The sequence below is a fragment of the Maylandia zebra genome, linkage group LG19 (genome assembly GCF_041146795.1).
Source record: "Maylandia zebra isolate NMK-2024a linkage group LG19, Mzebra_GT3a, whole genome shotgun sequence".
Classification (NCBI taxonomy): Eukaryota; Metazoa; Chordata; class Actinopteri; order Cichliformes; family Cichlidae; genus Maylandia; species Maylandia zebra.
In genome coordinates, this window is record NC_135185.1 from 8,100,888 (window position 1) to 8,122,379 (window position 21,492).

Here is a 21,492-nt window from a genome sequence, read left to right on the forward strand (position 1 = left end):
GTTGGGGGCGGTTGGTCAGGAAGTCCAGTAACCATTTGCAGATGAGGGAACTGATACCCAGGTCTGTCAGTTTCCTGATGAGTTGTGAGGGGTGGATTGTATTGAATGCTGAACTGAAGTCTATAAACAGCATTCTGGCGTAGGTGTTGTTGTTGTCCAGGTGTGAGAGGACAGAGTGCATTGCGATGGAGACTGCATCCTCTGTGCTCCTGTTCCGGCGGTATGCGAATTGGTGGGGGTCCAGGGTGGGGGGGAGACAGGATTTGAAGTGTGCTAGGACCAGTCGCTCTAAGCACTTAGTGATGATGGGGGTGAGTGCTACTGGGCGGTAGTCATTGAGGCAAGATGGGTTGGAGTTTTTGGGTATCGGGACGATGGAGGTGGATTTGAAGCAGGCCGGTACCACAGCGTGGGCCAAGGACAGATTGAATATGTCTGTGAGCACTCCTGCAAGCTCCCCAGAACACGCTCTGAGAACACGCCCGGGGATGCCATCAGGGCCTGCAGCCTTGTGGACATTGATCCTGCTCAGCACCGCTCCTACATCGGTGGGGGAGAGAGTCATAGGTTGGTGGTCTGGCGTCATGTCTGCTTTGATTGTGGTTGTGGGGTTCCCTCGCTCAAAACGAGCATAAAAGTTGTTGAGCTCGTTGAGGAAGGAGACATCAGAGGATGCGGGGGAGGGTTTGGTGGTCCTGTAGTCTGTAATGGTCTGGAGTCCTTGCCACATGCGTCGGGGGTTGGAGTTGGAGAAGTGTTCTTCTACCTTCTTTTTGTAATGGTGTTTGGCTTTTTTGATGCCCTTCTTTAGATTAGCCCTGGCTGTACTGTAGGCGTGTGCATCTCCTGACCTAAAGGCAGTGTTGCGGGCCTTCAGGAGGAGACGAACATCCCGGTTCATCCAAGGCTTCTGGTTGGGGTACATGGTGATCCGTTTCTGGGTGGTGACACTGTCTGTGGTTTTGGAGATGTAATCCAGTACAGATGAGGCGTACTGGTCCAGGTCTGTGTGGGTGAACATATTCCAGTCTGTGTTTTTAAATCTGTCCTGGAGCACTGCGTCTGTCCCCTCTGGCCACACTTTAATTGTCCTCACAGCAGGTTTCACACGTTGGATGAGTGGTGAATACCGAGTGTGAGGAACAGGGAGAGATGGCTGTATTTCTAAAACATAAACATAATACAGACAGCTTTTTTCTGATCTGAATGAAGAAAAGTGCAGTGAGGAGCAGGGAGGAGACATAGGGGAGTATTAATGTGATAAAGGGGCATGACCCATTAAAAAAAACTCCAGGCCCGACTATGACACAGTGACACGCACTCTCACTGTAATTTTACCATAAAGGAGTCAACCATTCCCCGGATGTAAATTTATTGGGGAGGCTGTAACATTTTATAGCCGGTACTCTGTAGTGGATGTGACCACATTTGTTCAGAGCTGTTGAAATTATGATCCCAGACATACTGCTGAGGAGCTTCCAGCCTCGCTGAAATTATTTTCATTACTGCTGAAAATTGCAATTAATGGCTAATTGCAAGCTGTAAAGCAGCAGAAGGTTTTCTGCGTGATAAAGAAACGAGTGTGTTTTTGCTACAATTCTTGGAACTTATTAGGAGTTTATACGGAGCCGTGCGTGCACAGCCTGTCGCTGTGATTTTAAGAGAAAAGCGAAAAGTAAGTGAAAGTATCTCTATCTGTGATTTAAACAGTGGTGACAAATATTAAGAGCGTCTCCCGTGCAGAAACAGATGGCATCCAGTTTGCTATATAATCCCCTCTGAGTCACTATCAGAGCATCCGGAGCATGTGGCCTTTATCAGTCTAGACTACTTTATCGCTTAGCTTATTTACAGATCAACAAATCAATTTGGTGTGAAAAACAAAAAAGAACACAAACAGAAAGCAGAAAAATTAACGCCATAAAAGTCCCCGTTTTCATTTCTTGGTGTGAAGTTATTTACTCGACTTGTTTCCCCGCAGACCCACGCGCTGCCTTTTCATTGGTAATGAGCAAAAACAGAAATCCTACAGAGGCATCCCGCAGCAGAGGGAGCTTAATTAAGAAATAATTGACTTATATTTTCAATTAATGGGGTTGTTTGAAGTCTGCCTCTGACAAACCGTACCTTTAGAAAGCAGGCACCTTGCGCGCATGTTGGTTGAAATGCGGAAAAGATGTTTTTTCAGAGACTGGGGAGAAAAAAGCTATGAAATAAAGGGCTTGAAATTGGAAATCTAACGCGATTTGAGATGCTAAGAGAGAACGTCTCACTTGTGATGCCCGATAGACTGGATGAGAGAGAATGCGATACTCCCTCTGCATATGTGTGTGTGTTTTTAAAGATGATTCCAGGTATAAGTTACAGAATTATGGGGGAAAAAATCATCATGACAAATTTATGTTTATTACATTCCAGCCATTAATTCAAGCTTGGCATGTGCGCACCCACGCACTCCACAAACATGTAATCTCCCTCCTACGGATTCTGCGGAGAAAGCAGAAATTTACAGATCACGCAGATCTGTTGTGACATCTAATATGAGTGGCGTTTAGCTGTTAGCACTGAGCATTCCTCCACCTCCACTCCAATAGAAACTCCACTTAGCTGTGGCCCAGGAGCAGAGGAACGTTTGAAATTCTAGCGATGTACGCGTGAAAGGGAATAGAAATGATGCCTAATGTATATGAATGGAAGCCATGGCGTTCAGGTATTTCACACTGCATGCCCTGACAGAGGCTAAAGTGAATAAGTCGTCAACTCCCATTGAAATTCATATTGTATCTCTGGCTGGGGCTGAGCCCATTTTCTCCACTGCGCTCTCGCCATGAGCCATACAATAGTCAGGGAGACATCTAATGAGGCAGGAGAAAAAATATTAAGAGCAAAATCCTTAAACTCAGGAGTTGGCATACTCAATGACCACACTCTAAATGCAATGAGAAAATCTTTTTTTGGTTTTTTTTTGTTAGGAGCTTGAGGCCGGTGGGAGGGAGAGAACAAAAAGCGGGGAGAAGAAAAGATTGAGTGAGTGACTGAGATGGGCTGTGACAATGTCAGCTTTGGTCTGGTCAGCCCGCACAGATGATGAGTGAATATGAGGGAAGCTGGAAGAAGAAAGGCAGGAGGGGAGAGCCGGAGCACAAAACCAGAGCAGGAGGGAGCTGCCAAGTGGATAAGAATATTGTAAAAAGAGTGAAAATCTGTGTAGGACAGCCACTCTGCTCGCTACTACAGAGTATCAGGTGCTCTGGGAAACACCTTCTTTCTTGACTTGGTGGGTCAGCAGTGCAGTCCAGCTCGTGTACAAAGCAGATACCCAGATTTTGCCTTTGATCCACTGGCTCTGCTGCTTCATGCAGCTTGACCTTTGGGTCTTCTTTAACCTTGCCCCACTCACCATCTGCTTGCCATTCTCAGAACCGGGTTTTGTTAGCTATGAGAATTTTCTGTACTTCAGTTAATGGCCTTCAATTTATTCCCTCTGTAAGTGCTATTGAAGCCAGAGAGTGTTGAAGTTTTCATTTCAGCAACACATTAAAGCAGCCGGTGTTGTGCCAAAAAGTGATTGTCTGCCAAAAACTGATTTCCAGTGTTTCTGTGTATTTTTTATGTGTAATATCTTTACGTATGTTCGTAAATAGACTTCAGTGAACAGGGGATACAAAGGGGTTACATAAAGAATTAAAAAATTATCTGTTTTTTAAGTATCTTTACAACTTGTACTTACATTATAACCAATCCGGTCCTTTATCCCCACTTAAAATATTTTTACAGAACTATTGTAATATTTGCTGCCGTTTCTGCTGTCCTGTTGGGCAACTTACTCTTACAAAATACATTTTTAATGTTAATGAGATTTTTTTTTACTGCATAAATAAAGGTTATATAAAAGTCGCTGCCAAAAACTGATTGCGGCTTGTATCTTGTTACACGAATGTTGTTTGTGGCTCAAGATGACTTTATGTCATCCATAAGGGATGCATTTGACATATGTTTAACATATTATAGCCCAACAAGTTACTTATAGCACTTTAAATATGAGCAATCGCTTTTTGGCAAATACCGGAAATCAGTTTTTGGCAGACAATCACTTTTTGGCACAACACCGGCTCGCGCCTTGTGCTAATCAGGGAGCTATCACCTGCAGTGTTTAGCCGGAGTTCTTGGGCTTTTGGTAGCACTCAGTAGAAAAACCTCTTCATGACCTTCCTCCATTTAAACTTTGACCTGAGAGCGCCTTCCTTTCAAAGTCAAGACAACCTGCGCATGCTCATTTTGTGGCATCATTGCATTTTCTGTCCCTGGGATTTTTTTTGTGCAATTATGCTGAGCGTCTCCTTCGCCCTTCTGACTTCCACGTGTTTATTTGTACACTCTGCTGCGTAACATGTCCTTTTTAATAGTCCCTGTTTTCAAACCGAGCTGTGCTGTAATTAAATGTAGCTAGGCCATTACAATCACAGGCTTTGAAAGCACAACATACATGCTAAAATATCTGCAGCAGATACTGTAAATTTAATCTCCACTTGACACCAAGTCATGCATTTTATCAAACAGCTGCTTGTTGGCAAAGATCAACTTCTGATTTTCCGAGCTTCCCTAATTAGACGTAATCACAAACAGGATCCACACACATGAAAACAATTTGAGCGCCTGCTTGTTTTGATGTCTATCATATTGTTTTAAATGGTTTCAAATAAGTAGAATTTGTGATTTTATGGCCGGTTCTGCTATTACTGTTTGTCTTCCATTAGAAGAAACACAGGGAGCAGCTGCTTGGATCGTCTTTGGCTACATACTGCCCCCTAGTGGTGAGGCGCTGCAGTGTCAGTCCTTATGCTGCACCTGGTTGTTTAACACAACTTTTTAAAGATGCCAAGTAACTGGATGGAGGCCAGCCTCCACATTTGAATCAACTAAATGTTTTGTTGGGAGATTATAAAATGAAGTAAACTAAATTTGCTAAACAATTTAAAGAACTCAGAAACTACCTGAAGTTAAGTTTGAATACAATTACAGACAGTTAAGAACACTTTGAATGAGTTTTATGATTTTAACACACAAAGTCTGAATTCTTCTTCCTCAAAAGAACCAGACTCAACAAACATGCTAATGTTTTTCATTTAAGATGTAAATGCTATAAAAAAAAAACAACAACTAACAATTGTTGAAAAGTTTTCCATTTCAAAAATAAAAATATGCCACTGGAAACCCACTAGCTGCTCCACAGATAAAACCAAATGCGTCATGCATCTGCGCCTCCTTGTGAGTGCATGGCATGGCAGTAGCGCCCAATCATACTGATTGTTAATAAAACATGAGTGAATGTACAAGTTTTGCTTTTAGTATGCATGCCCTGAAAAACACATTTGTAGCAATATTAATTTGCACAACACTGACGTTCAGTTGTGCCACCCATGCAAGAGCTGCATTCAAGGATTTGTGATAACTGCTAATGAGCCTTTTATATCACTGTGGAGAAATTGTGGCCCACTCTTCTCTGCAGAATTGTTTTAATTCAGTCACACTAAAATGTTTCAAGCATGAACAGCCTGTTTATGGTCTTGCCGGAGCATCTCAACCGGAATTAAGTCCAGACTTTGACTCGGTCACTCAAAGACGTCAAGTTTGACTTTTTGAGACTTTCAGAGGAGGACTTGCTGTTGTGTTTTGGATCATTGTCCTACTGCATAACCCAAGTGCCCTTAAGCTTCAGGGCTTGAGTTGATATCCAGATATTCTTTTTCATGATTTTCTGGTAGCGAGCACAATTCATGGTTTCATCAATTACAGCAACTCGTCCAGGGCCTGAAGCAGCAAAGCAGACCGAGACCACCATGCTTGACTGGTGGTATGAAGTTCAACTGACTTTCATCAGTCCACAGAATATTTTCCCAAAGATTTCAGTGATCATCGAGATGTTTTTCTTTTCTTTTTGTGGGGCCAGTAGTGGATTTGGGCTTGGACCTCTTCCCATGGACACAGTTTCTTATTGTTGAATCATGAGCTCTGACCTTAACTCTGGCAAGTGGAGGTCTTTAGATGTTGTTCTAAGTTCTTCTTTCTGGGTGAGTCATTCATCACTCTTAGAGTAATTTCAGTAAGATGGCCACTCCTTTCAAAGGTTCTCAATTGGGCTTCACTGGAGTCCCAAAGCCTTAGAAATGGTTTTAGAATCCTTTCCAGCCGGTAACATGTCAATGACTTTGTTTTGTCAGTTGTTTCTTTAGATCATGGCATGGTGTGTTGCTTTATGAGCCTGCTTCAGGTTCTATTAAAGTCATTTCTTGATTCAGCAGGTCTGACAGTGGTCAGGCCTGGGTGTGACTAGTGAAACTGAACTGAGCTTTCCAAAAATTCTGGTTATTTATCTTTCCTAATATGTTTTTTAAATTATCTGAAATATGTTAGTGTGATAAGTGTTATACATTTTCACTCAAACTCAAATTTTGGGTCATAGTTTTTGTTGATACTGCAATATTCCTGAAACAATCATTTTATCCACAGATTTGATCATTTGATCATGAACACAACAAAAACAAAAATAAACTTTATTATTCTGATGCATTTCCTGTTGTTGTTGACTTGTGAACAATCAGCAGAAATTACAATTTTCACCAGACTAGCACCAGACTAACAAGAAGAATTTCTGTTTTTAAAGGTAGAAATGCATGAAATTAAAGCTAGAATTATTGTAATTAGTCGAACAAGAAGATGCCAGAACTTAGTGCTCAGCCCGTGAATATTAGTAAAGTCAATAAAAACGCTCAAAAGTAGAGAAAAAATCAAAAAATGTATTGAATTGAAATCAGTTGATATTTTAAGTTTAATGGCCTTTTTCTTTCTTACAGTGTGCATGTCAAAAGATGTCTCCTACTTAAAATCTCCTGCTTCGGATTTGTATAAATAATGTTATTGAACAATAACAAGACTTCCAGTCTTTTAAAGCTAATTGCTCCAAAGAAAAAGTGTTGCTCTCATTAGATTAGATCTACAAAAGGCATAGAAGTTAAAGATTCAATATTATTCACATGCAGATAACACTCTAAGCAAGAGGTTGTGGCTTGTTCACATTCATTCATAATAAAGGTCAGGTAGAGCACATTTTAAAGCTTTATAAACACTCCTTAAACCTTGCTCAAGTAATCAGTAGAGAACACAGCTGCACTGCACTTGGAAAATTAGAGTAATTGATGCCCCCAAAGCAGGAGAAGGCTGCAAGAAGACAGTAGGAAGATGGATGTTTCCTCAGTTAGAAGTGCAATTAAGAAATGTTAGTTAACAGGAACGGTGGAGGCCAGGCTGCGGTCAGGAAGACCTGGAAAACTTTGAGAAAATTGCTCATAGAATCGCTAGAGAGGCAAATCAAAAGCACAGTCTGAGTGCAAAAGACCTTCATGAAGATTTAGAGTGGTGCCACTGCATTCTGCTGTGTTCAAACAACAACTGTAAATCCCCCCAAACAAGAACTGAAAGACTCATAGCACCACAGAAAGCACCTTCATGCTGTGATCCTTGCCAAAGGGCACGCTGCTAAGCGCTGACCTATCTTTGCTGTGGGCCATTTTTTCTTTTTTATGTTGAAATTGTGGAATATGCAAATTAAAGAAAAGCAATTTGCGTGAAATATTAAATCAAATGTATCCTCTTTAACTCGGTGCCTTTTAGAAATCAGGACATCTTTATTGGCCATTCAGAGTCATTTTGACGAGCACTACTGCCCAAACGTCTGCACGGCACTGCACGCAGAGAGAAAAGCAGGCCATGCGAGTGCAGCAGAGGACCTGCGCTGCCTGTCTGAACCAGCTCTGAGTTATTCATAAGGTCGCTCACTGATGTTGGATGATGAGTTCTGGCTCGCAGTCAATGTTCTAGCTCATCTCAAAGGTTTTGGATGGGGTTGAAGTCAGGTCTCTGTGCGGGCCAGTTCTACACAACTTCTTTATATTTCTTTATATGGCTGTTTTTGTTGGTTGGAAAAAAGGGAAATGTAACAATTTCTTGACTGAAAGAACTCTTGAGTTCCGTTTGATGTCTTCCATTTAGTGGATCTGTCCTTAGAAAATGTTCCCCTGGAGTCAGATACTTTTTCTGTGTTTTACACGCTATTAGTAGAGACGCTGTTATTGGAAAGTTGATGGACCAACACTTACTTAGCTGATGTCTCCACTGGCATTATTTATAATAGCTTCAGGATGGAAAGATGAGCATTCTCAAAACAGATAAAATACAGTACCGCCCCTCATTTCTTTATATTTTGCTATATATGTGTGTATGTATATATATATATATATATATATATACATATATAAGGCAAAAACAATTTGTACAAGCTGGAAAGTTAATATTCAGTATGACCACCTTACCAATTTTCTAAGGCAAGCTTTCTTGTCATCTCCGTGAGGACTCTTCAGTAATACTTCTTCTTGTCTTGTACTTGTCCTTTTTATTTTGCAATTATGTGGAAGTCTCCCTCAGTCCAGCATCCATCTTTTAACAAGTTCTTTCTCTATGAAGAGAGCTCCAAGTAAGATTTCCCCTCCAACGTCCTTCATGGCACACTGAAAGTCACAGTAACAGCTCCCTCTCCTGGTCATACCATGACATTACTTGTCACGATCAGTGTAAAGGTGTTTATGGTGGTTCTTTTTTTTCAGTAATTTTTGCTCAGCATATCAAATTCTCCTCTTGTGTGCTACATCTCATTTAAGGTGCAATCCCCAGCTCCTCACTGATATCTTCTTTTTTTTTTTCTTTTTTTGGGTGGGGGAGATGTGCCGCATCCTTGATTGCAGACTACACAAGTATCAAAGCATACGCCTTGGGTAATACAAGAAATTAGTTTTATTTTTAATACAGGGGGGGAAAAAGAAGAAGATCAAAGCAATCAATGTTGGCATCCACACAATCTCCTCTCCACACACACAGACACACACCTAAAAACACAGCTCTGGTTTTGGTTGCCAGCACAAAAAGTGGGGTTTAAGAAGCTCTTAAGAGGCCAGAAGGAGGAGCAGGAGAGTCTGGCTCGATGTGAGGAGAGGCAGTCGGGGGGGAACAACAGATGTTCACAAGACACAGGAATACATTTTTTATTTGTTGAGTCAGGATGTTTGTGTTTGTAGGTCTACTTGTCATCATTTCCTCATGTTTTGTTCCATGTTCTGCATGCCAACATTTCTGCTTTCATTCATAATAGTTTATCCAAACGTCTCCTCACTTCCTGCCCCGTCCGTTGTCCTTAGCATCACTGGCATTGCGGCATTTCTGCTATAAATTGTCATAAAACAACTCAGATCTAGATCTTTTGTTCTTCCCTTTCTATTGTGCATTTCTTTAAGAGGATTTATACTGTGTTCTTGTTCTCCCAAAACATTCTTTTAAAACCCATTCGCTATCCCGATGAGTAGTAGGAAACGTAAGGTCTTATGAGGAGTTACTATAAGGCAATAACACTCCGAGATTTCATTTATACTCACTGAAATCTGAAAAAGCACAAAAAAGGGTCAAGTCTGGCTCCTCAAGGTCACACTGTGACATTTCGAGTATGGTGAATCAGATAAACAGCAGGCTTTAATGCTGACAAGTACGTCTTAACTGGCCTCTGCGACTGCACTCTTTAATCTGCCACGTTTTTCTTTCCACTCTTCAATTTGACAAACAGGATTTGAAGTGAAGCCACCCACACAGTAAACAGCCAAGAGTGAGCTGCAAGTGGATGAGGCAGGTATTTACCACTCTGTGTGTTTACACATCATGCAATCTCTAACAACAGCAGCAGCAGCAGCAGCAGCTGGTAGTCCGCTCTTCGTCTTCCAGCGTGGAAATGTCACCGGAGGTGAATGACAGAGGGCTTGTTTGCTTGGAAGCCAGCAGATATAGCTAGAAGTAGCTGTAAATGATAGCCCGCCCTCCCTGAAAATGGCAACCGTGGCTGCTCGGCTTTATTTGGCCATATAAGCCGCTACTTCCTTTTCCAAACTCTGGGCAAAGCGGTGGTTGAGGAAGAGCAGCTGGCCGTGAGGAAGCAAGCGACTGAGCAGGACGTCGATCCGGTTGCTCTTCAGCAGGACCTGGAGAGAAAAATGCCACAAGTGATGACCCCGAGCAGGCTTCTCGATTAATCAAGAGATGCTTAAAAGCTGGTAATAAGAATGCGCGCTGCTGCAATCTAGTTTCATTACTGCTGAATTTTGCTTTATTGATATTTTTCATAGCACGTAATGAGAGGCTGCTCTTGCGAGTCTCGATACCAGTGTTCGACAATCATCTTTCTTTGGGGAGGTAAACTGTTTAAGTTAATGGATTGCAGTCTGATGATGCCTTAGGACGCATATAGACACAAACACTCGCTACAGTTTCTGAATACAAATGCACTTTACAGCAGCCGGAAGATGCATGAGTCACAGTGATCTACTGTATGTTTGTGGTAAAGAAAAGATGTTTATGCAATTATTCCTGTCAGAAAAAAAGAAAAATTGGAGAAATGAAATAAAACAATACATTTTATCAACAGCTGGTCAGTGACTCATGGCTTCACTAGGTTTGTACAAGTCAAAAGGCTCAAGAGGTCTTTAAAGTTTCACTGTTGAGAATAACTTCAAAGCTAATGACATGTCTCAGTGTTCTTCACACACTTCTCACTGAAGCAGCCATCAGAGATAACACTTCTTTAATCTATGAAAGCCTTAAACAGTATATAAAAGAAGGCATTAACAAATGTGATGTTGCACTTCAGCTTGTGACATCCCCATGTTTAGCATTTTAGCTGACACCAAGATTAGCCAGAAGCAACTATATTTCGATGAGAGCGCTAAGCTATCAGCAGGTTTATCGCACAGGCGCTAAAAGTAAGTGCTGTGAAACACACAAACACATAAAACACCATAACTTCATTCATCAAAACTGAGAGAAAGACTTCTTGCATGGTCTGTCAGCACAATCAGTGACACATGGCCCCATATTACTTGTCAGATAATTGAACTGATGACACTCAAAAAGGCATCAATACCAGAGTTCTCATTCAGTGACGTGAATTAACTGAGATGAAGCTCATGAAACTGCTGCTGGCTACAACCCCGCAGGCAGGCGTCCACTTCTCAATCAAAGGGACAATACTCCTGATAATACAAAGTTTAAACCCAATTTAAATGGGTTTAACATATGAAAATTCATACCGCACCAGACCATAGCCATTTACAAATTACAGTAACTGGAATTGGCAAGTTTGAACTATAGTAATATGGGCACTTATTATAACTCTGTCATATTTATGAAATCTAAACTGTATTTGTGAAAATAGATCCTGAATACTCCAGACCAGGGGTCCGTTCTTCGTACCTCGCTAAGTAAGTTAGCTGGATTTGATTGTTGACGATTTCGCGTGATCCTGGATCGTTCGGTTCCCCGAAGCTCATTCGGGACTTGCTGTCGTAGCAACAGAGCCGTAAGCGTAAACCTGCTCGGGAGCAGGTTTACTTTATGTAAACAGGATTAGATCGCGGCCACGCAGGTATGTCCGCGTCATTCATACGAAAGCAACAGCGATATTCCACCACTGTTTCACCATAAATAAATATTATCAATGTAACTAAAGATAATGCAGCACTTGATTCTTTTATTGATTTCACACAGATACATACAGGTCATATCCTAAAAAAGGGAAATGTACTATTAACATTCTATTACATGTATGTGATTATTACAGATGTAATTCATATTTCAGAGTAGTAATTGTAAATTACTTCGTGTAATCAAGATGAGAGACCACGGCTATAAAAGCGAAGGTGGATAAGGAGAGTTTTCAGAATTCAGCGTATATTGCGGGACAGACAGGATCCTTTAGCTCAGCGCGACAGTGTGCTCATAGAGAGATATCGATTTTCCCGTGAGGGTATTATTTACTTAACCAACTTGTTGACGAGGGGGTGCAGGACCACCACCTGTCTTTTTTTGCTCTGCCCTTTTCTTGGTTGCTGTTATAAACAAACAAACAGAGTATTTCAGGGTCTCTTTTCAAGAGACTAAAAGCAATATAAGTGATAAATATTACCATTCTGTGGAATATTCTTATATTTCACTTTTACTTGTTCCCATGTTCTAGTGGGTCCTGTTGGGGCTCTAATGTGAAAGGGGATATAATATAACATAATGTAATATAATATAATGTAATATAATATTGGATAATATAGTGTGATATAGGGCTGCTCAATTAATCGAATTTTAATCACGATTACGATCTGGGCTTTCAACGATCATTAAAAATGACTGAGCCGATTATTAGCCCCTCCCTCATTTAATCAGAATCAGAATACTTTATTGATCCCTGGGGGAAATTATTTTTTGTTACAGTGCTCCATTTTAAACCAACAAAATCCGCGACACCTTAAAGGCCGGTCCGTGAAAATATTGTCGGGCATAAACCGGTCCGTGGCGCAAAAAAGGTTGGAGACCGCTGATTAAGAGGACCCGAGGGAAGCTCGGAAAGCTAAGCAGAAGTTATTTGGAGAGTGACTGCCGTTGGTTGAAAAGAGTTTAAAAAAAAAAAAACTTCAGTGGTGTTGCACACTATTTATATTATTTTTTAAAGTCATTGTTAACCCTTTAAAGCCAGTCAGAGCAGCACGCTCCGTTTTGCGTAACTATTTTTAAACCCCTGTAGAATCTGAACCGTGTAAGCTAGCGCAATAATTTGTTTTGCATATGAAACCGGAGGAGTTGTACTTACATCTGATGCCATCAGCTTGTCCTCGGTCACGGTTTCCTTCCACATATAGCTTTGCAAAAACTGCATAAAAAGCGCTTGCAGCAACAAAAACATAATATTCCAGAAACACGCTTTGCCGTTCCTATCAGCTGTTCGTAACACTTCCCACAGTGAAATGATGCACATGCTGTTTTCTTTGCAAATTTGCATCATAGGATTGTTTTTTGTTTTTCCTGCAGTATATAAAAATTGCTGTATCTCCAAAATAAAACTATGAAGACACTCAAAATAAATTTCCTGTTGTTGTAAACTATTTTTTGCAACTTTATTGTATTTAAAGTTTTGAGGGATAAACCTCTTAAACTTCTCCAAGTAGAAATATATGTAAACAAAACAAAAGCGATTTTCAATTTTTTTTGTAGTTTATTGCACTTTTTTGCAATTTATGTAATTACTATGCACTTAATGCATACATATTATTAAAATATGGGCTATAACAGTTGTATTGATGTATAGCAACTTGAAATGCTCCCACAAATGGCACTACAGCATGTAAAAAAAATAAATAAAAATAATATAAGCTCTGGTGGACTTGGTTCTATAGTAGGTCTTAAAGGGTTAAATAAATATCGTCAAATAATCGTGATCTCAATTTCAGTGAAAATAATCGTGATTATCATTTTTGCCATAATCGAGCAGCCCTAGTGTGATATGAAATTACTTACGAGTTTAATTTGTCAGCAACTTTCTGCCAGCCCTCTCTCCTTGCTTTTGCAGCCTTTGCAGTGTTCCCTTGAGTTCTGATTAAACTCCTGAAATCCCTCACTCAAGAGTTCTTGCTCTGCTGCCGAAAAATACTGAGCGCGCTCCTTCGACATTTTCGCCGACCAATCAGAGGGTTGCCGATCAATGTTTCTACTATGGATGCGTAGCCCCTTTTACGAAACCCAGTGATCTCACATTACTTCATCCAGCTGTACTAATCGTCAACAGCAGGTGTGTTCGGAGAACCGGATTAGCGAGCTCACGGTTAGCGCGATGATTTGGTCTTGGATGTGTCATTTGATCTTGGATGTAGTAAGCGACGTACGAAGAACGGGCCCCAGGTCCAAATTAAACACACATCGAGTGCAACAGAGTGAGTATGCTCACTCTAGAAGAAGTCCAGCTCTCCTAGAGTAGCTACCTGCCTGCTGGAATCTCCTGTGTGGTCTTGAGACTGTGCTGTGAGACACAGCAAACCTTCATATTGAAACATATTGATGTGTCATCCTGAAGGAGTTGGAGTACCTGTGCAACCTCTGTAGGGTCCTGGTACCAGAAAACAATCAGAAAAGATGAGGCAGGAAAAAAATGTCAGGGGCCTCGACCTGTAAAACCTGTTTTGGGGGTTGTCTCATTTTTGCCCCTCTAGTGCACCTACTCTTAATTTCAAAGCAACTGAAACTTATTTACAACCTACTGCTACTTAGCTGACCAGCTCAGTATCCCAGAAACTTAACTGACTTGATGGTGTACGCTGATTAAAAAGTGTTCCTTTCATTTTTTTGAGCAGTAGAATGTGTGTCCACGGCTCACCTCGCTCCCTTGCCCCAGCATGTGCAGGTGCTCCAGGCAGTGGCGGGTCAGGTTGCGCAGTGTTCCCTCAGCCAGCAGCAGGTTCTCATGAGGCTCACAGACGAGCGTGAAGCCCAGACTCTGAACCCCCAGCCACAGAGCGCTCGTCTCCTCGGAGAACGGGTCTCCGGCTCTGAGCCGCACCACGCCGCAGTCGGCGTCCTGCAGAGCCAGATTCTCTTCGCCCGGCAACGTCTCCACTATCAGCCGACCCGAGGCTTCCCGGGACAGAGAGATAGCACTCCGGACTTGTCTGAGACACAAAAAGTGTTTTGCCATTAGTTAGGATGCTTTCATAGTCACAATAACTGTGGGGCTCATTTTATTTTGAGCTATTTAACCAGTTTTACTGATAACATTAGAACAACCGTTGTCTTTGACAGTAGTAATCACTAGTTACAGGCTGGAACAGGAGAAAAACAAAACACACACACACACACACACAATTAGGGATGGGTATCGAAAACCGGTTCTTGTTGAGAACCGGTTCCCACTGTTTCAATTCCTTGGAATCGTTTGCCATTTTTGCAAACGATTCCCTTATCGATTCCAGTCGCCCCGAATGACGTCACCACGTTGCGGAGCGTCATTTACCTGGCAGGAAACATGGCGCCTAAGCGGCTCAAACGCTCAAAAGTTTGATTATACTTTATGAGAACCGATGACAACAGGGCAACTTGCAAAGTAGATATTTCATTTAAGGGAGGAAACACTAGGAATATGCAAAAGCATTTGCTCACAAAACACGCGATGACCTTAAATGAATGTCGTGTTTTTAATTCCACTCCGGACTCGTGACTCTCCCAGCAGCAGCGGTAACGTTTGCACGCCCTCTTCCGTTAATGCGGCAGGTAAATAATCAACTAACAGTGCATATTATGTTAGCGTGATCTGCCTTATTACAAGACCTGCCATTACTGTACATGTAGGTGACCATGATGAGAGAGACAGAGTCTGGCTCAGATGCTGGCAGTTCTCGCTGCAGTCTGCCGGCAGCGTCTCCTTTCAGGCAGGATAGACGAACGTCACAGAGCAGTGACTCAGTTTGTGGTCAAAGGCTTGCACCCGTTTGCCACAGCAGATGATTTTCAGTAAGTGAATGTGTTTAATTGTAGGCAGGGACATTACTGGATATTCTTGTGTAATTGCCACAGAACAATTTATGTTATACTTTGTTATTGCTACAGAAGAATATTTATTTTATTATTTTACATTTACAATTTTTTTTCCTGGGGACCCTGTGACACCCCATTGAAGAGCCGTAGGCTGGATCTCTGAAGCTCTCACTGTTGGGTTTGTAAGGCCATGTTACTCCTAAGTTTCTATCTTGTTCAAAGAGAAGATATAAAACAAAGTTCTAAGCTAATCGACCTTAGTGTTCTCCTTTTTAAAAAAAAAAAAAGAATCGATAAAGAATCGAATCGTTAAACAGAATCGAAAATGGAATCGGAATCGTTAAAATCTTATCAATACCCATCCCTACACACAATGATTCATGAGTCACTGAAAAAAAATATTATTGTCTGGCATTTTACATTGTGTGTTCCCATCAAAATAGCAGGATGCTTTATATGAGAAAACAGAGAGATGATTGATGGTGAAAGAACTGCTATTATGAGTTATCAACAAGAATAAATCCTAAAAATCACTAGAAATAAAGCCAGGGTGCTATTTTCGGTATTTTTTTAAATTACCTTCATACAATTAGCAGTAAAAAAAAAAAAAATTGCTCAAAAGCCAAAAATGGCTCTAGGTACTCTGGCAGGTAAATTCATTTTTTTAAAGCATTGAGACTGAGGCCATCTCGGTGTCTGGCAGACCATCTGTATAACAAGTAGTCCTGTGTTCTTGAGTCTAAACATAGCTCCTGTGCTCATCGCTGGCTAGATCTTCATGACACTGCATGACGGATATGAATAGAGCATTCAAAGAGCCTTTTGAACAATACTGTATATGACAAACATCAACAGGCAATGCAGGGACACGAACAGACGCCACTCAACAGAATACACTGGCTGCATGTCTTTATCTGGACAGGTGTTAGTTCCAAAACATGAAAAGAAAACACACATCAGCTATCAGAGCTGACTGAGACATTTATTCAGGAGGAAACAAAAACATCTTTGCCCCCTGCAGTCTCTGCATGAACTGCTGAATCCTGTTGTAAACACGAGGGAATAGTGTAAATCAGATGCATCCACAAAGCGGAATCAGAAGACTACCACAACAGGTCCACTGCGCAGGCCTGGGGCTCTCACTCTGTCTACCTGGTGGAAAATGAATGAAGCTCAAGTAATGGGACAGAGCCTTGGGCTGTCAAGTCGTTTCCACTATGTTAATGTAATGCAAAAACACAGAAAGGTGATTAACTGAATTTAATTATGTCTGCTGTCCTTATCTCTTCACTCCTACAGGCAAAATTACACAAAAAGGGCTTAATTAAAGTGTCCACTTCTGTCCCAATCTGTGGATGTCCAGAAAAAAAATGACTTCGAATAATGATTTATTTTTAACTGTTAACCACAAACACCCACCTGGCTACTGCGGTCACCCTCTCCTTCTGCAGAAGCCTTCTTTCCTCCGGGCTGAAGTCTCGGTGCCGCTCGGACAGGACTCCGTCATCTGGACCGAAAACCCGGGAGTACAGAACACGGCTCTCCCCGGCAGACAGAGCACTCACCGGGCACACGGTGTGGATGAGGAAACACCGAACCATGCTGTCGTACTAGGGGAGAAAAAGTTATCCAAACAGAGCTTTTTACTTTATTTCTTCTGAATCGTTGTTTACACTGCTGATTTTAAGCACTTCCGCATTGGTCAGCTGACCAGTCTCGTGCACTGTTGCTTTTCATAAATATAACCACCAGAGGTCGCTCGCAGTCAGCGACTCCCACATATGCTCCCAGCAGTGTTATTCAGAGCCATACAGTATCTTTGAAGACTGTTTGTTTGTTTGTTTACACTTACAAATGATTGTTTTTAAACGGCAGCATGGAGCTGTGTGGTGGCTGTGTGTAAAATCAGAATGGTTTAGCCAGAATAGCATTGCTTTAGCTGACAGTCTATAGTACACTGATCATAGACAATACGATCAATAATTCTGACCGTAACATTCTATTGAACAGGTCACATGTGAAATTAAACACTCCTGCTTTCAGCTCAACATACCTCACTAACTCAATAGTCTCTTTCTTCCTAGTACAGCTCTCAGGACTGAGGGACAGGAGAGGCTGCAGAGAGGCTGAGTGAGAACAGAGGGTTTCGGGGTCTCAGCAGATAAACAGAGGCAGCTGGTAATCCAACAGCTGCTGCTGGTCATGCTTCTTTACACTGAGAGGCCCTCCTCTGTGTGTGTGCATGCGTCTGTCTGTGTGTGTGTGAAGAAGAAAGAGAGCATTCACTCTGCTTTGTTAGCATTCACTCCACCATCCTGTTAACCTCTTCACCCTCAGCCCTGAACTTACTTGGTGTAACTGAAACACAGTGTAACAAGACCTGGGGATAGTTCTAGCTCTTCATAGGATTTTATTTTATTTTATTTTATTAAAAGAACTGCTGATTTTATGACATTCAGAACTCCGTATGTCATTATTACAACTCTAACAGCTGGAAGAGAGTAGCATCATGAGGCTGTTAGCAGTCTGGCTTTATTATTAGGTAATAGGGACTCATGTTAGTTCACCACGTTGGTCCAGAATGAAACATCTCAGTAGGTATTTTAGGGATTTCTAGGCTAGACTAAACTAGACTCCTTAGCATCAGGCAGGAAATCCTGGAAATCCTTATTTTGATCCAAAAGGCCACAGCAAACAAGTAACATAGGCAAGAAAGAAGGACTGTATTTCTCCCATATTAGCTTCTCTTCATTGGTTCCAGGTAAAATCTAGAATGTCATTTTAAAACCCTTTAAAAAGTCTCTTCTCACATGCAATTTGACATGACGATGAGACCCTGTCATATGTTACAGATCGTTTAGTGTCATATTATCCCAATAAAGCACCCTGCTCTCAGAGTGAAGGCTTACTTGCTGTTCCTAGAGTTTTCAAAAGTAGAATGGAGGGACAGCCTTCAGTTTTCAGGCCCCTCTTCTGTGGAAACAGCTTCCAGTTTGGATTTGGAAGACAGACACAATCTCTACTTTTAAGATTAGGTTTAAAACTTTCCTTTTTGCTAAAGCATATAGTTAGGGCTGGATCAGGTGACCCTGAATCCTCCCTTAGTTAAGCTACGATAAGTGTAGGCTGCTGGGGGATTCCCATGATGCATTGAGCCCTTCTTCTTGAGTCAGCTTTTCCACTCAAAGTGTGTTTATACACCTCTCTGCATTTAATCATTAGTTATTGTTCATCTCTGACTCTCTTCCACAGCATGTCTTCTATCCTGTCTTGCTCCCCTCTCTCCAGCCGGTTGTGGCAGATGGCCCCGCCCCTCCCTGAGTCTGGTTCTGTTGGAGGTTTCTTCCTGTGGAAGTTTCTCCTTCCAACTTTCGCCAAAGTGCTTGCGCATAGGGGTCATACGATTGTTGGGGTTGGTTGTATTATTTTAGGGTCTACCTTACAATATAAAGCGCCTTGAGCGACTGTTGCTCTGATTTGGCGTTGCATAAATAAAATTGAATTGAATTGAATACAACAACTTCTCGCTGCTTTCGATAGGTTCCACATTTTGGTGATTCATCTTCCTGAATTCAGTGGTACCCTGACTCTTCTTTTAGATATACAGTTTGGTTTAGTTACCTCAGTCAGGTTTAACCTGAAATTAAGCTGTCTTGTTTCATTATTTAGCTAGGACACGCATGTCACCTTTGTTTCTATTGCACATTTAAAACAACAGGAGTTCTATCCAGTTAAAGCAGATGTATTTATACTCCAGGTCTACAAAAACTCAAGTACCATAATTCACATAAAAACCACCAGTCAAATAGAAATGACTATATAAACAATGTCTAAGAATACAAACAGCAGCTGACATAAATGAGCAGGAATAAAACATTCACAATGGACATGACAAAAACCACGAGGCCCCTCAAACTTAACTCAAAGGGAATACAAATAAAAGTAAGTCTTCAGATTTGATTTAAAAACAATCACCTGTTTGACAGGTTTTTATATGGGATGGCAAATTATTCCAGAGCCTGAGGGCTATAAAAACAAAGATGCGGTTGCTTTTAGGCTTTAGGCGAAAAGGGGACGCTGAGAGACGTTGCTGGAGGATGACCTCAGTGACCTCGAACCTGGAGGCAAAATTTGGTCTTAAAACATCCGTGAACTATTGTGGAGCTGATCCTCAGAGGGCTTTTAAAGTAAATAATAATATTTTAAAAACAACTCTATTTCACAGGTAGACAGTGCAACTGAGCTAAAAAAGGAGGGATGTGTTGTCAGGCAGTTAGAAGTCAAGCAGCAGAGTTGTAAACCAACTACAACTGAGAAAGACACTAATACAGGGAGTTACTGTAACCCCACACAAAAATTACTATCTTTTATTTTGTTTGAGATGTCTCCATATAAGCATACAATATTGTAGCTTAAAATGACAGTGTGTAAAAACTTACTACTAGATGTCTGTAGGTTGCAGACTCCAGTCAACACACATGGGATGCTTACCATTTGTTCCAGAAGACAGACCATTAATCTGTAGTGAGTGTACTCAGGCATTAAAGTGACTCTGGACCAAATCTGCCCTGGAGTCTTTTTGCTATCTGGGCAGGCCACTGTTTGCCTCAACTGTCAATATGCAGATGAGAGGCGTCCACGTCTATTTACTTTTAGGAGGCTGTAAAACTTGAATACGAGTTGATGTGTCAGCGATGTTCACTTCTGTTCAATGGCACAGACACTATGATCTTTTTTTGAAGATATCCTGTTAGCTGTTAGCCACCAATAAACTCGGTTAGCCGCTGTTAACTGGTGTTAGAGAAAATTGGAACTTTGAAGTTAATATAGCATTATTGGACTTTGGCACTTTGTAAATAAACTCATATGACGTGAGAATGTAATCAAACTGTTTATCAGAGGGAAAGTGTGATTTTTAGGAAACTCCATTAGCTTTCACAATGTTAGCTTATAAACAGCTGTTTGTAAGCTAGCCAGCCTTGAGCTGTCCAGATTCTCTTCTTCTCCACCTTTTGCAAGTCTCCAGACGCATACATAAGATGCGATTACGGTAGGTGGAACATGATGACCATCTTGGCCATTGTAGTCAAGATGGCGGAGCAACATAGTAGCTGCCACAAACCGGTGTTAACTCCTGTGTATTTTTAATGGATGAATTCAAAGTTATGACAATGCATACATTTGTTGGAACAATTACTGTACATTTATGAGAATAACATTCTTTGACTCTATTAAATAATTTTTTTTTTAAAAAACAACTGTCTGTACTTTTAAGATGCGCATAAAAATTCCATGTTTAAAAGAACAGACATAAAAATGGGAAAATATGAAGATAGTTGTAGCACTTCTCAAATCACTGGTTAACATATGAATGTTGTGCAGGTGAAATTATGTTCCACTTACAGAAAAGACAGAAAATAATTGAATGAATGTAACTTAATAACTAACTATTCTTTAGACCAGTGTGTCAAACGTAAGAACAAGCCTAACAAAGAGCTTAATCTGTACGACTGCGTGGCTGGTGCATTTCTCTATGATGACAGTGAAATGACTGAACATGGAAAAAATTAGTCAGAGCGTTGAAGACGCATTTATTTTCTCAAGACTTCATTAGCTTTTCGTCATCAATTTTTCTGAATGGGTGGTTCATCAAATGTGAACGTTTCCACAATATAAATCTTGAGACTAAAAGAAAAATGATCCAATACTTTTGCGTCCCACTTGAGATCAAGTGGCCCGTGAACTAAAACGATTCTGCTGCTTTAAACACTGACTACTTTGGATTCAGTTCAAGTCTGGTTTTGATTCATGCTCGGAAACCAAGAGAGAATTTTCAGCCTACTTTTATGGAGCTTGTCATCAAAATAGACATAGGAGAGCAATATTTCTGCAACACACACATAAGGTAATGATCTACACATGCACACATTGCTCCTCAGCAATAAAGTAAAGGGTGGAGATCACTGCAGGTAATAATTAGACAAAATCATTGAGAGCAGTCAGTGTGAAAGTGAAGGCAGATTATGTTGTCATTGTGAAATTTCAGCTTCA

General features: G+C 41.1%; 1 protein-coding gene across 1 annotated transcript; it reads right to left on the reverse strand.

Annotated features, from left to right (window-relative positions):
- Positions 1 to 8,829: 8,829 nt before the first annotated feature.
- ap5s1 (adaptor related protein complex 5 subunit sigma 1) lies at positions 8,830 to 17,146 on the reverse strand. The gene is made up of 3 exons (XM_014407571.3): positions 16,861 to 17,146; positions 14,288 to 14,579; positions 8,830 to 10,076 (listed from the first exon to the last, which is right to left on the reverse strand). The coding sequence occupies exons 1-3, from the start codon at positions 17,040 to 17,042 to the stop codon at positions 9,948 to 9,950; spliced, it is 603 nt and encodes a 200-aa protein (XP_014263057.1). The 5' UTR covers positions 17,043 to 17,146; the 3' UTR covers positions 8,830 to 9,947.
- Positions 17,147 to 21,492: the final 4,346 nt, after the last annotated feature.

Excerpts from the sequence above, each read along its gene's own strand:
- ap5s1 (XM_014407571.3), bottom strand. The coding sequence starts at position 17,042 with ATGGTTCGGTGTTTCCTCATCCACACCGTGTGCCCGGTGAGTGCTCTG. Across the intron at positions 14,580-16,860 it reads AGGGTGACCGCAGTAGCCAG|ACAAGTCCGGAGTGCTATCT; the intron begins GTGGGTGTTTGT and ends TTTGTGTCTCAG. Across the intron at positions 10,077-14,287 it reads TGCTGGGGCAAGGGAGCGAG|GTCCTGCTGAAGAGCAACCG; the intron begins GTGAGCCGTGGA and ends TTTTCTCTCCAG.